Source organism: Zeugodacus cucurbitae, chromosome 2 (assembly GCF_028554725.1).
Source record: "Zeugodacus cucurbitae isolate PBARC_wt_2022May chromosome 2, idZeuCucr1.2, whole genome shotgun sequence".
Classification (NCBI taxonomy): domain Eukaryota; kingdom Metazoa; phylum Arthropoda; class Insecta; order Diptera; family Tephritidae; genus Zeugodacus; species Zeugodacus cucurbitae.
Window position 1 is genome coordinate 15,493,152 of NC_071667.1, and position 15,616 is coordinate 15,508,767.

General features: G+C 36.7%; 2 protein-coding genes across 4 annotated transcripts in view; one reads left to right on the plus strand and one right to left on the minus strand.

Moving 5' to 3' along the window:
* LOC128924111 (uncharacterized) overlaps window positions 1-15,616 on the plus strand; it is a 521,511-nt gene that overhangs the window by 461,745 nt on the left and 44,150 nt on the right. The gene's annotated exons all lie outside the window — the stretch shown is intronic.
* LOC105219933 (uncharacterized) overlaps window positions 1-15,616 on the minus strand; it is a 120,844-nt gene that overhangs the window by 77,822 nt on the left and 27,406 nt on the right. For all 3 annotated transcript variants that reach the window (XM_054235873.1, XM_054235874.1, XM_054235872.1), the window contains exons 3-6: window positions 11,787-11,984; window positions 11,319-11,504; window positions 9,087-9,275; window positions 8,703-8,859 (exon numbers count right to left, since the gene is read on the minus strand). In XM_054235873.1, the coding sequence (XP_054091848.1) occupies window positions 8,703-8,859; window positions 9,087-9,275; window positions 11,319-11,504; window positions 11,787-11,984 (730 nt within the window). The remainder of the gene's footprint in view (window positions 1-8,702; window positions 8,860-9,086; window positions 9,276-11,318; window positions 11,505-11,786; window positions 11,985-15,616) is intronic.

Consider the following 15,616-nt stretch of genomic DNA (forward strand, 5'->3'; position numbering starts at 1 on the left):
ATGCCAATCGTCAAAGCTCATCTCAAGCTCGATTTTCGGAATAAACTTCTGCACTTTCAGCAATTGTATCTATGACGGCCTTGTAAGATTCTCTTTGTTTTTGTCTGGCGAGTATGGAGAAATCACGAACAAGCAACGAAGTGCAAGCTTATAACAACAAACAATTGTTATAAAAATAACAAACGAAAATCGTCGAAGCTCATAAAAACACGTCCAACCTTAGCGGTTACTACAGACAAACTAAGCAATGTATACAGCTGAAAATTTTACCCTACTTCAGATGTTTATCAACATGCCTCGGCTATCCAAACCCGTGATTTAAACTTAATTTTTACAATTCCCGTTTTTTTTTGAACACACCACGTACCAAGTACAACTCTAAACCATTGGAATAATTTCAAAGGCTTCAAAATACTTCCGATTCCAAAAAGTGTATCATTAAATCGTTAATCATTCAGAGAAAGCATAAAACTCTTAATTAGTTCACTTCATAACGATGTATGTTTATAACCGAAGCATTTAATGACATTCACGAATGATAAAATTATTGATAAAAAATATTATATTTACAACGCTATTATTTTCCTGATAAAATGCACTTAATGTAGCTTTTTCACCATCCTTGATCCTTGACATTATAATAAATTCATAAAGTCATAATTTTACTTTCCGGCTTTCCATATATCGTAAATTGTTAATAGCACACATGGAAACAAATGGAAATTTACACTTTGAACTGCAATACAATTAAGCCTAAAGTAAACTTAAACTACATTACTGGCATTAACAAAGTTTTGAATATATGCAAATTACACAAAACTAAAGTTTATAATTTTACAAAGCGAAGTAAGTGTGAAAAGGAAAATTGCATGAAATTGCAAACGCCTTCGAATTTTTCCCGTATAACATTTACGAAAATGCGGAGAATATATTTTTAAGGTGTAACTCAACTTACGGTTTCATTGCGGTTATTTTATAAACGATTGTGTATGTGAGTAAATATGTGTGTGTAAAATGATATACTAGTTGCATGTTATTTTGGATATATACATACAATATTTCAAATATGAGAAGCAATTTGCATGGCCAATATTGTGATACTTTTAGTTCGAAATACTAGAATTGCATAGAATATTTGTTAGATTGGGTTAGGTTAGTCTTTTATCTCAGAAAACCATTTCTTAGATTAGAATGATATTCTCAAATAAAAAACTTTAAGTTTTTGCATTTATCTTCGCCGGACGCATAAGCACATAAAAATTATCATTTTGTGAACAAAGTTAAAATTTTTAAACACTCATTCTAAAAAACTTCAATCTTTTTCACAGCATAAGTGGGAAACTAAAACTCTGCTCATTCTGTTTCAGTTTACACGGCATATCATAACTTGACATGCGGCGGAACTAAATAATTGAAAATAACTTTATTATATAACTATATTTGCTTTCCCAACTAGTTAGTTTAATAGCCACATTTATGTCCGAAAACTTTTTATACGCAAGGTTTTGGTTTGATGCATATACAACTTTTGACGTTTTTCTTTCACTCATCAACCACTTTGGTTCACGCAACTCAACAAATATTTATTTGCTCAACAATTTGTCAGCATATTTTCAAAAGTTGTTCAAATTAAATGAAAATATGTTAAGCTGAACACAGGCAAAAAGGTTACTTTGCTGATATTAAACTGTTGACTAAACTGCAATTTTTGTGGTTTGATCTCGACCACATATACTCCTATCATTTACAAATAACACTTGTTAAGGAAAAAACTTTCGAAACTGCTATGAGAATATATCATAATGTCATATTTTTATATGAGGATTTAGGCAGCCAATTTAATTGGAACGATTGACATAATAGACATGTTACGAACCATATTTTTTTTGATATTATGTGAGTTACTTTCTTCGTTTAAGCGGAAACACATGAATTAAATCAAGCAAATATATAACATGGACTTTGATAACTATTAAAAAATAAATATTCCACATTAAATGTTTGGCAATCCCCAATTTCTGGTCAAAATCTGCATATAAAATATTAATAAAATGGAAGCATTCACAATTTTAAATATTTATTACTACTTTTCTTCATTACAGAGTTTATAAAATGTATCTTGATTGGGCACTCAGTTTTCTTAAATATTAAGCGTAAAAATAAATATAAATCCCATTTCAAGAAGTGAATAAAATAAATTAATAATATAAGTTCTTAAATGCAAGTAAAGCATTTATTATGAACAAATTTCAAAATTGTATTCCACGAAAAGCTTATCAAATAATGTTCAATATTTACTAACTTGTTTGGAAACAAATATTTGTTAATATATTTGTAACAAATGACTTGAGACATAAATTATATTATATATATTATATTATTTACCATAAATTTCTGGTATAAAAATATTTTAAATAAAATACATACTAAATCTTGCACTTTGATAACAAAAGCACTTATTTAAATAATTCACAAGCATTTCGAAGAATTACGGCTTAAACTTGAATTGTGTTAAAAATCAGTTAAGCTGTATATGAATGACTAAATGCATTTGCAAGATATACATTTAAGGATATAAAAATAAATCTATATATATAGATATACAGTAGTATAGCGATTCGAACAACCAAAGTGGTATAAATTAAAAAATCTGACATAATTAAATTGTCACCATTACTTTAACACAATTTTTGTTCTTAAATATACATTTTTATTATTTTTAATTCCAATTCCAATATAAGAAAGGCAAATGAACGATTTGGTTAATATATTGGATTTACTTTTTTAGGAATGTGGCTTTTGAAGGCCATGCTTTCGATCTCCTTTTAAATTATATTTTTCCCAACATAAACTGCTGACGTTTTTTTGTATGCAATATGGAGGTTGAGGAACCGTTTATGTATTATTCGCACTCTAAGCATACAATATGCTTATCTCTTCATTAACTTGAAGCGCAGTAAGAAGTCAAAGTATACTGAACGTAAATGTCAAACATATGTCTTTACTTTGATAGCTAGTTTGATAGCTATCAATTTCGAAATACTAGACTTTGGAAAAGTGCATCCTTTACGAGAAGTAAAGCCAAAATTCTTTCTTATTTTAGCATGTAAATAATAAAACGTTTGAAAAGTGTGGAATTGACATTCACTTTCACAATGATTGAATATCTGCTACTGAATGTGGCAATATCAGTAAAGGCATTTAACGCAATTATTTCAAGCAAACAATTGTTGCATGCAATAATTCTCCTTTCACAACATATAAAATTCTTTCGAAAATTTTCATATTTCTGAATTATTATACGTTGCTTATCGACTTCTGTGGCGTGCAAGCTTACAGTTACTTTTTTATGAGCTGTGCACGTGTTCATTCAGTAGGCGTTCTCCGCAAAGTGGAATAATAATAATAATTTAGTTGTTGCCTACAGATAACATCATGTAACTAATGAACCAGGATACAAGTGACTGCAATTTTTATCACTTCATATTTGAGTTAAGTCTATTCTATATCTATCTTAATTCGGGCATGAGAGGGTTAAACAAATACAGTGATTTGTGTTAATTAAATTGGCTTTGAAATAAATATGTCGGACAAAATATGCAATTTGTTTACTGTCCACTCGAAGCCGCTAAAACCTGCAAATGTTCTCGCTTCACTCTTAGGGTGCCTGCAGAGTGGACACTGAAAGCCGAGCAGAGCAAAGCTGATTTCAGCGCTGTTACATTTTTGAGAGTGGGTGCGAGAATAAGCACTGAATTCTGAGCGTGATTTGTTGAACACTCACTATATACATATATTGAATAATAAATACAACGTGCGGCGGGACCGAAAAACGCTTCAAAACTGTTTTTCTCGCATTGTTCAGCGTTACGCTCGGCTTCGGCCAGCTTCCTCTCTGCGCTGTCTGTGATATTTTGTTAATTCAATCTAATGTCCCTTCTCTAAATGTAAAAAAGTAATAATAAAATAAGAAGAAGTGAATAAAACAAATAACTTAAATTCTTTATACATTAGAGCATTTATTATGAAACATTTAAAAACTTTATTGCTCGAAAAGCTTATCAAATACTGTTCAATATTTACTTGTTTGAAAAAAAAAATTTGTATGTGTGTATAACATATGACTTGGGTAATTTAATAAAGAACGTACTTATATTATTTCCCATAAAGCTCGTGAATAAAAATATTTCAAATAAAATAAATAAATCTTGCAAATTAGTAAAAAAAACACTTATGTATATAAATATTTCACAAGCATTTCATAGAATTACAGTCTAAACTTAGATTGTAGTGACAATCAATTAAGCTTTATGTGAGCATTTACGAACTAAATATTTAATAATATAAGAACGATATATATATGTACATATAGTTATGTATCTATTTACAACAAGTGTAACATATTAGCTGCAAGTTGCCTTCGTTTTTAAAAATTTTGTTGGGCGAATCGAACATGTAACATGTATCTATAATCAAATACACATTGAATTCAATTCTTAAAGGTCATAGTGGCGGGATTACGTAGGCATATTATAAAATGGAAATTTCATAAAATTGTAAATTATATTATGGAAGCTTTAATTGGATTTCAATTCCAATCGTCATACTGATCATTTATTTCTGGGTGACGCAAACAACCGTTATGTGAACAAATCTATTCTACTTTTTTAGCAATTTTGTTGCCAGAGTATAAAAATAAGTTTTTATGAAACTAATATACTAAAGAAACTTTCAAAGAACATTGCCTCACTTCGAATCTAGATTGAAGTCGTGCGACCCCTCAAATAAACAAATTTAACCTCACGTGACCTATTAACCCATTAAACGCGAAAGCTAAATAGCAAAGATAGAGGAACCAAACTTTGTGTGGATACTACAAGGGTTGATATGTACACAAAACTACAAACAAAAGTTTCGACCCCTATCCGGGGGGGTCTGCACAACCCGTGACATATATGTAACGCTCGCGGGTTTCTGTTATGTAATACAATGTTTGATACTAACATGTAAATAAACATTTCCATTGGATTTAATTCATCAATTTTATTATTTTAATTATAAAGTTTACAAAAAGAAAACGAAACAAGTACAAACGTATGAAAATTCATCAATTTTTGGTTGAGAAAGAAAACTCAAACTGGTCTAAAGTGAAAGTTGTAGAAACAATCCACACACAAACCTACGTCACACTTTACACATTTGGTGTTTATTGATTAGGTCATATCTAGCATCAAGCTCAATTTGCGAATCCGGTAGTCTAAATCCCCATGGTCCTCGGACTTGTCCATAAGTACGACAAAAGAGATTAGCAATGGTTCTTCTAAACTTTTCTATGTAAGAGCCAAGCATTTTGAATGGAGACATCAACCAACCAGGTAAAAATTGAGAACCACCACTTCTTCCCTCTAGCTCCAATCCTGTAAGCGTTAACGTTTTGGTCCATACCGTCTGTTCCGCCTATATTCTTATTATACATTACGATAGCATTGGAGACTTGAACCTGAATTGCCCTACCCTACCTACCCTACCCTGAATTGCCCTGCCCTAGAGTATCTTCCAGCTGTCCCTACCGGAGAGTAGTTTGCAGCGTACTCTTCGTTCGTCCTAGGGTTTTTTCCCTGATACATCTCGAAGTTTAGAAGATAACAGGAAGGCGTATTTAGACACCACATTTTATAACCAAATCTCAACGGTTTGGCTCTAATAAATTGTTTACAACCGTGTCCATATCAAAGTCGGTATTTTTTCTAGTAACAATTTCACAATCCTCGACAAGCTGTGTATGTGACAAGTTTTCCAAAGTACCGCCGTCTTCATCTGCCGAATCATCACCTGAAAGAGCACCCGCGTCAGGAGCCTCTATATATATAGCTTCCACCTCTTCTTCTTTATTATTTGTCAATTCGTCCGAAACTGCGCAAACTTCTTCAACAGTTAGTTTTGCCCTAATAACGGAAGAACACGCACATAAATATGTATATTATATATAGTTATACAATTCATAAGGTGAACCCGCGAACGTGACATATATGTCACAGCTACACAAGACGAAAAAAAGCTACAAATACAGTCATTTTACACTTTTTTTTTTATTTAGCATAAAATTTCAAACACTATCAAAATATACAAAACACTCTTTTCACATAAATCGGTTACACTTTATTAAAAATCGTTCTTACCGACAACGTGTTCCCATTTCGATAGTTTTTTTAGGTGTATGAAATCGGCTTCGTGTTCACTGCGTTACTAATTTTGCTACACTAAACGGAAAAGGCAAAATATAGCGAACACTTATTCTTTGATTTGTTCACTTCAATTCTAATTTATAACCTGGAACATTTAAAACTGCATTTCGAAAAAGTCGTAGATTTATGTGAAAGATCGGAGCGGTACATATACGTAACACTAGCGTTTAATGAGTTAAAACCTAAGCAAAGTTGTCTCCGAGACTTCGGAAAGAAAATTTATTATATTATATTATAAAGAAATTTTTTCATTTCGAATTTTATCATTGAATAACATCAAATCAAAATGTTTTTAATTAGCTCAAAAATTAAAGTATTTCCGATATTACTGATAACAAAAGTTATTACCATATTTCAGAGTTTCGCTTTTGAATACTTATTTATTATGTATACACCCTCAAACCGTCAGAAATTAATACAATTAAAATTGCATAATTCAAAATATTCGATTTCCTTTAGCCATCACGAGCTTTCTTTTTGCCATTAATAAATTATTTGATGGAAAAAAATATAGCCTGCGGTAACTTGCTATCATGAATGTGTACATACCATTTATGCACATGAGTAAATATTCATGCAAAAAGTGAGGCTTTGTTTTGTGAATGTGGAACATTTTCCCCGGGGATAATAGTGATATTTTTGGATAATACGGAATATAAATTGGTGTGTGAGAGTTTGTATCTTTACATTATATTATTACTGTGCGAAACGGTGCTCAAAAACGGCTATATATAAATATCCACAGTGAGATAATGAGCTAAAATGCAAAAAAGGATAACAAAAAATAAAACATATCAATCTCTGTGTATATTTAAATCACGCAAAGTGCCGCAGATTTAAGCACATACACATACAAACACTACTACATACACGTATGCAAATATTTAGCGATTTCTACTTCAGTAATGAGCCTACTAATAAATGATTAAAATTCTTTATTCATAACAGTAAAGTGTACATATGTATATACTTAAGTATGAAAGCTATCCAGCATTCGCGACCAGACACTTCAGAATAGATATGGCAAATTAAGTTCTTAGTGATTTCTGAACCTTGTTTAAGTAAACGGTCCCAATGTTGACACACATACTACAAGAGTCCAGCGTTAAGTTGAGCAACAAAAGCCATTCGCCGCCATTGTTGCTTGGCAGATACGTGAAAGATTTCAAGAAGCTCAAGACACTGCCAAGTGGCTCTGCCGTCGCTGATCGCATTAACGCCACAGTGCGTTACATTGAATTGCAAATTGACCGTAAGATTATTCACGCCACAAAGCCCCGTTTCTCCCTTGCACCATATCTAAAGCTTAGTTGAGAGCAACTGGGAATGACAAGAATCGGCAACACTGAGCACGAATTTTATGTTTTAATTAAAATTACAAAGTGTAGCCAATAAAAGTAGTTGGAAATTCTGCAACGTGGTGCATAGCATTATAATAATTAAGTAATGATAAGAAGTTGAAAATGCAAATTCGAAGACTGTTAATTAAGTGCTAGAAATAGGTGAAGTGGTTCGAACGGTAAGTGCTTTGTTCAGCATGCGCAAGTGAGTGCGTAAAAGTTGAAAAAGGTGGAAAAGCGTGAATTGAAGATAAGAAGTATTTGTATTCATTCTAAATATCTTGGAAAAGGTTTCCAATAAGCTCAGCCAGGGGCAATATAAAGAGAGTTATTCGACAAATGTTATAAATCAAATTTGGTTAAATGGGTGAAGAATTTTAGATTGAGAATTTACGAAAATTTGGACGATTATCCGATATCTATTTAAGAATATCGACATGAACGCAGCGTTTTTTCAGTTCTTTCACTTTTAGGAGTTTCGAATATAAGCGTCATATTATGAAATAGTGATTTAGTAGTTTGCGTGATATGGCACTCACATACCGTATACACGCATGCAGTACATAGAACGTAGTAGTAGTAAGGCTTAAAGCCATACACTTCAAATAGGCGTATAGAATAATTAATATAACCGGAAAATGAATTTCATCACAGTATTTTCCTTAATCAAGCAACAAATATAATTAATTCATCTGCATACTGATTAATTAATCAAATATTAATGCAAGTCATCGTAGCAAATTTCTCAGTGTGTAATAAAATCGCCAACAATGACGCATCGTATTACGTTAAACCACATAAATATACATGAATTAGCGCACAAATACATACAAACATAGCAAGCATTACCCCCATTAAGCCGCACGAGCAGAGATCAAAGTGTCTATACAAACACAATTTCTCAATTATTTGCCGAAACTCTGCTTTTCCTCATTTCCATGAACCCATATACACATACACACACATAGAAATGAACCGCATAATGCCATGTTATGCTATGCTATGCTGGTGTGTAGTAATGGAATTTGAAATGTGAGATGTCAGCCGAAACTAAAACGTGATTCTGGGCGTAACCATCATCGCGCCACTACGAGTATTGTATAATTAAATAACTTACCGCTTTTCACGCAAACAGGACAGCATCTCCTCGTTGTCATCGTTTAGGGGACAATTGAGCGTGTGAGCGATTTGCATGGTGAGCTGAAGCGAATGATTACTGACCGCCCAGTCTGACATTGCCGAGCCCGACATGAGGATGGCGCGATGAAAGAGGCCTGCGAGGCGGTGTTTACCCATCAAAGTGGAATACAAAGGCGCCAGTGAGCGTTGCGCATCGAAGCGGGTCATGGCGGTAATATGAAAAGTAGAAGGGATTCAATTAATTTAAATTAAATTGTAGCGTAAATGTGTGATAAGTGACAGAATATCGTGTCTTCATGAAAACTCATTCACGACCGTAGTTTGACTCTGTGTGTGTATATGTGCAACAATTATTGCCTACCGGATGCAACAGGCGATATCATTAAATAATTGATGCATGCGGCGCCTGTGCTGTGTCCCATGAGCGTTACGCTGTCCTTATCGCCACCAAAGGACGCTATATTCTCCTTAATCCAATGCAAGGCGGCAATTTGATCGAGTAGTCCGAAATTCGCAACAGTATTCTCATCAATACTGGGCTTCAGAAAACCTGTGAAATATTGTAAATGGAAGAATTAAAATTGCTGTAAAGTGATTTTTAAGTTGGCGGAAGATAGAGTGCGCTAAAATACAAACGAGCGCAGTTCGATTAAACCGTAATTGTTTTAAAACAATTCAGTATATAGATGATCGAGAATTCGGATAATATCCTGAACAATATTGAATTGAAAAAAATGAGAATAGAGTAAAAAAAAATTATCTCACATAAAATTTAACAGGAAACTTAATTGACAATGTAAATTAAAACGGGTATTCAAAGTTAATCTAAAATCGTAATCACTCTATAATCTTTTTCTTCAAACAGCCTTCAAGAGAACGGAACGGCTTTGGGCAAATAATGGGCACTTAGTCCTCTGTCTTAAACCATTTGGCTCCAGCTAAGAGTTTAGATCACTGTTTTTATTCTTTTCGTTCATAGATAGAGGTTGTGAACAAAGAAGTTCCAGAGAGATAACTACCCATCGATGAACACATAACTGGAAGAGTCCTGTGATCTGGGTATTTGTTGGACGGCAACCCTCACCGCAGGGGTATATATATAGAAATATTTCTTAACTGTTGCTGTTGTTGTCGATGTAAAATAAACGCACAGACAGTACTGATGATCTACCTTGGTATACCAATTCCAATGAGATCTGTTACATTTACGCCATGATTTAAAGATTTATACAGGCCTCCATATATCGGATGAGATAATAATATGGACTATATATGAAAAAGGAGGGGATCATGTGTAGAATACCTAGGATCCGATTTTGGCGATTTTTAGAAAGGGGCTGCCACACTATAAACGAAGTATTTGTGCAAACTTCTGCACCGATATCTTACTTTATATATTGTAAAGTAAACGATTCAGATCGTCTTCAAAGTTCTGGTATATAGGAAGTAGGCGAATATAGGAGTAGCTTCAAAGTTGTGAAGCGATTTGCCCAATTTCACAACATATTATTGGGAGATAAGGAAACTATTACAAACCAAGTTTCATTGAAATCGGTCGAGTAGTTTCTGAGATATGGTTTTTAACCCATAAATGGGCGACGCCACGCCCATTTTCCATTTTGTAAAAAAATCTGAATGCAGCTTTCATCTTCCATTTCTTATGGGAAATTTAGTGTATCTGACGTTTTTCGTTAGTGAGTTAACCCACTTTTATTAATTTTCAACCTAACCTTTGTATGGGAAGTGGGCGTGGTTATTATCCGATTTCAACTACTTTCATGATTTAAGGTGGGGTACGTAAGAGAATCGAGTGCAGAAAGTTTGATTTATATAGCTTCATTGGTTTGCGAGATATATATATATATTTGCGAGATGGGCGGGGCCACGCCCACTTCCCCAAAAAAATTACATCCAAATATGTCCCTTCCTAGTGCGATCCTTTATTTAAAATTTTACTGTTATAACTTTATTTATGGCTCAGTTATGATACTTTATGTGTTTTGATTTTCGCCATTTTGTGGGCGTGGCAGTGGACCGATTTTGCATTTTCGAAAGCAACCCTCTCACGGTCCCAAGGAACGTGTGTTCCAAGTTTTATTAAGATATCTCAATTTTTACTCAAGTTATCGCTTGCACGGACGGACGGACGGACGGACAGACGGACGGACAGACATCCGGATTTCAACTCCACTCGTCATCCTGATCATTTATATATATATATAACCCCATATTTAACTTTTTTATTTCTTGGTGACACAAGCAACCGTTATGTGAACAAAACTATAATACTCTGTGCAACATGTTGCGAGAGTATGAATATATCTGACCGATCAAATAATACGTATATTTAACTTAATAAAATCATAAATAATTAAATAAATTAAAATAATAATTTTTTTTTTCGGAATTATTTAATATGTGCTGATATTTCAACATCTAAGAAAGTATACTATTTAGCTCTTTGTTGATAATAAAAATATATGTACCAATTTTAATACAGACTTTTCCCACCACACTGTATAGGTATGTTTACAAAATTATACACATTTTTATTCCGATGTATATACAAATAAAATTGCAATTTTACACTTACCCATCACGCCGAGCCGATAATTGATGGTAACAACAATGACTTGTCCATAGCTGGCGAGCACTGAACCATCGTAAGGATTACCGCTATTCCACTCAAAAGATTCGCCATGCACGTACACCATTACCGGTAAACGTTTTGCGGATTGTGTGTCCATATCGTAGGCGTTGGACGCGTCAAACACACCATCTGCGAACAGGATAAAAGAAAAAGTTGTACAGCATTAAATTTGACTTTGTTAAATGGATTGGTGAGCGAATGATGTGCGAAAAAAGGTGTAAATATACGAGTACTGTCACCCAACTCTGCGTAGGCGTAGGCGTAGGCAGAGTCGTAAGCACTCGGACATGCCGGGAGGTTAAGGTTAACACACGATAGATATAAAAGGTATTGCACGCTTATAATACGATATAGTCATGTCCTTGTATATATAATATGTATATATAGAGTGAAATATATAAATAAACTCACCCACACGCGGCGCATACACATTCAAGTAAAGACAATCTTCACTCTCCGTCTTCAGGTAGGGTAACAGGCGTGTCAATTGCTTGTAACGACCGCGTGACATTTTCACACTTCCCTGCGCCGTGACATCGGGCAACTGCTGCAGGCAGACCGGTGGCAAATGACGGGCCATTTTCAATCCTTGCCAAGGCAATGGCGCACCTACAAAAGCAAAGAAGAGATGTAAGAAAAAAACTGTTAACGAATGGTGCTAAATTAAGCGAAAGTGTGTGAATAAAGTAAAAGTTGTACAGAAAGATAGATGATAGTATAGGAGTATAAGTGCGAATATGTTTAAGTAAATTGCAATGACACCAATAAATTATAACGATTTAATTAACAGTGTGAATATGTATGTAGGTAGGTGGGGGATGGGGTCATATGTAGAAGTTCACGCAAGTGAGGAAAGTTTCTGATTGCCATTCACTTGGGAGTGGCCAGGAACGATTCTTTTGCATATGACTCAAGCAGCTCACGACTTCCGGTTTTAGACCAAGTATCCCCTGGGTAGCTAACAGACATCCGTTTGGAGGCGAGCTAAAGTGAGAAGGCGAAGCCCGCTTGTGCGGTTGTGCGTAGGGCTTGGGACCCACCACATAAAAAAATCTCCCCAATGAAAACAAACACCGAGCCTCGGATGAGAAACCCCCCTTTTGATGACGACCCCTGCAAACGTACTAAGGATCATGATTTGAGGGCATGCACCTGGAATGTCCGGACTCTTAATTGGGAAGGTGCCTCTGCCCAGCTGGTTGATGTCCTCATACAACTAAAGGCTGACATCACCGCCGTCCAAGAAGTGCGATGGACGGGACAAGGACGGAAGAAGGTGGGTCCTTGTGACATCTACTACAGCGGCCATATAAAGGAGCGCAAATTCGGTGTTGGATTTGTGGTGGGAGAGAGACTACGTCGCCGAGTCCTGGCATTCACCCCGGTGGATGAACGTCTTGCCATAATCCGCATCAAAGCGAGGTTCTTCAACATATCGCTGATTTGCGCCCACGCCCCAACGGAAGAGAAGGACGATGTGACCAAAGATGCTTTCTATGAGCGCCTAGAACGCACCTATGAGCGCTGCCCCCGCCACGATGTCAAAATCGTGCTTGGCGATTTTAACGCCAGGGTGGGTAAAGAAGGTGTCTTTGGCACAACAGTCGGAAAATTCAGCCTCCATGACGAAACATCGCCAAACGGCCTGAGGCTGATCGACTTCGCTGGGGCCCGAAATATGGTTGTCTGTAGTACCAGATTCCAGCATAAAAAAATTCATCAAGCAACGTGGCTGTCCCCTGATCGAAACACGCGCAATCAAATCGATCACGTTGTGATAGACGGAAGACATGTCTCCAGTGTTTTAGACGTGCGTACGCTCCGAGGACCAAACATTGACTCGGACCATTATCTAGTAGCAGCAAAGATACGCACTCGCCTCTGTGCAGCAAAGAACGCCCGTCAACAAACACAAGGAAGGTTCGACGTCGAAAAGCTACAATCACAACCGACAGCCGAACGATTTTCTACTCGACTTGCACTCCTGCTCTCTGAGAGCACTCATCAGCATCTCGATATAAGGGAGCTGTGGAACGGCATCTCAAACTCATTGCATACCGCTGCAGCCGAAACAATTGGTCTCCGGCAACGCCAAAAAACCAGTTGGTACGATGAGAATTGTCGTTCCGCAGTGGAGAGAAAACAGACTGCCTACCTCGCAACGTTGCGATCGACCACAACACGTTCGGGGTGGGATAGATATCGAGAACTGAAGAGGGAAGCGAGACGCATTTGCAGACGTAAAAAGAAAGAGGCCGAAATGCGTGAGTATGAAAAGCTTGAAAAGCTGGCCGACATGGGTAATGCTCGAAAATTTTATGAAAAGATGAGGCGATTAACAGAAGGTTTCAAGACCGGAGCATTATCATGTAGGGACCGAGAAGGTAATCTGGTAACGGATGTCCAGAGCACACTGGGATTATGGAGGGAACACTTCTCCGACCTGCTCAATGGCAGTGAAAGTACAACACCAGGAGATGGCGAACCCGATTCCCCAATCGATGACGATGGAATAGATGTTCCATTACCCGACCATGAAGAAATTCGAATAGCAATTGCCCGCTTGAAGAACAACAAAGCGGCGGGGGCCGATGGATTACCGGCCGAGCTATTCAAATACGGCGGCGAAGAACTGATAAGGTGCATGCATCAGCTTCTTTGTAGTTAGAATATGGTCGGAAGAAAGCATGCCTGACGATTGGAATCTTAGTGTGCTCTGCCCAATCCATAAGAAGGGAGACCCCACAATCTGCGCCAACTACCGTGGTATAAGTCTCCTCAATATCGCATATAAGGTTTTGTCGAGCGTATTGTGTGAAAGACTAAAGCCCACCGTCAACGAACTGATTGGACCTTATCAGTGTGGCTTTAGACCTGGAAAATCCACAATGGACCAGATATTCACCATGCGCCAAATCTTGGAAAAGACCCGAGAGAGAAGAATCGATACTCACCATCTTTTTATCGATTTTAAAGCTGCCTTCGATAGCACGAAAAGGAGCTGCCTTTATGCCGCGATGTCTGAATTTGGTATCCCTGCAAAACTAATACGGCTATGTAAGCTGACGTTGAGCAACACCAAAAGCTCCGTCAGGATCGGGAAGGACCTCTCCGAGCCGTTCGATACCAAACGAGGCTTCAGACAGGGTGACTCACTATCGTGCGACTTCTTCAATCTATTGCTGGAAAAAATAATACGAGCTGCAGAACTAAATAGAGAGGGTACAATCTTCTACAAGAGTGTACAGCTCCTGGCGTATGCCGATGATATTGATATCATCGGAAGCAACAACCGCGCCGTTTGTTCTGCGTTTTCCTGACTAGATAAAGAAGCGAAGCGTATGGGTCTGGTGGTGAATGAGGACAAGACGAAATATCTCCTGTCATCAAACAAACAGTCAGCGCACTCGCGTCTTGGCTCCCACGTCACTGTTGACAGTCATAACTTTGAAGTTGTAGATAATTTCGTTTATCTGGGAACCAGCATTAACAACACCAACAATGTCAGCCTTGAAATCCAACGCAGAATCACTCTTGCCAACAGGTGCTACTTTGGACTGAGTAGGCAATTGAAAAGTAAAGTCCTCTCTCGACGAACCAAAATCAAACTCTATAAGTCGCTCATTATTCCCGTCCTGATGTATGGCGCTGAAGCGTGGACGATGACAACATCCGATGAGACGACTCTTGGGGTTTTCGAGAGAAAGGTTTTGCGCAAGATTTATGGTCCTCTAAACATTGGCAACGGCGAATACCGCAGACGATGGAACGATGAGCTGTACGATTTATACGACGACATTGACATAGTTCAGCGAATAAAAAGACAGCGGCTACGCTGGCTAGGTCATGTTGTACGGATGGAAGAAAACAATCCAGCTCTGAAAGTATTCGATGCAGTACCCGCTGGAGGAAGCCGCGGAAGAGGACGACCTCCACTCCGGTGGAAAGACCAAGTGCAAAGTGACCTGGCTTCACTTGGTGTTTCCAGTTGGCGCCAAAAAGCAAAAAGGAGGAATGAGTGGCGCGCTCTGGTGGATTCGGCTATAATCGCTTAAAGCGGTTCCTACGCCAAATATATATATATATAGGTATGTAATGAGCAATGAATCTAAAATAAATAGTTTATTGTAATTTTGACTTATTTGAGGAATTACATATATTTAAATTGAACAGTTATTAGACATATAACTCTTAGTAATAGTAAAAAATCTGAAAACTTATTTTCAGAACATATCAGGATT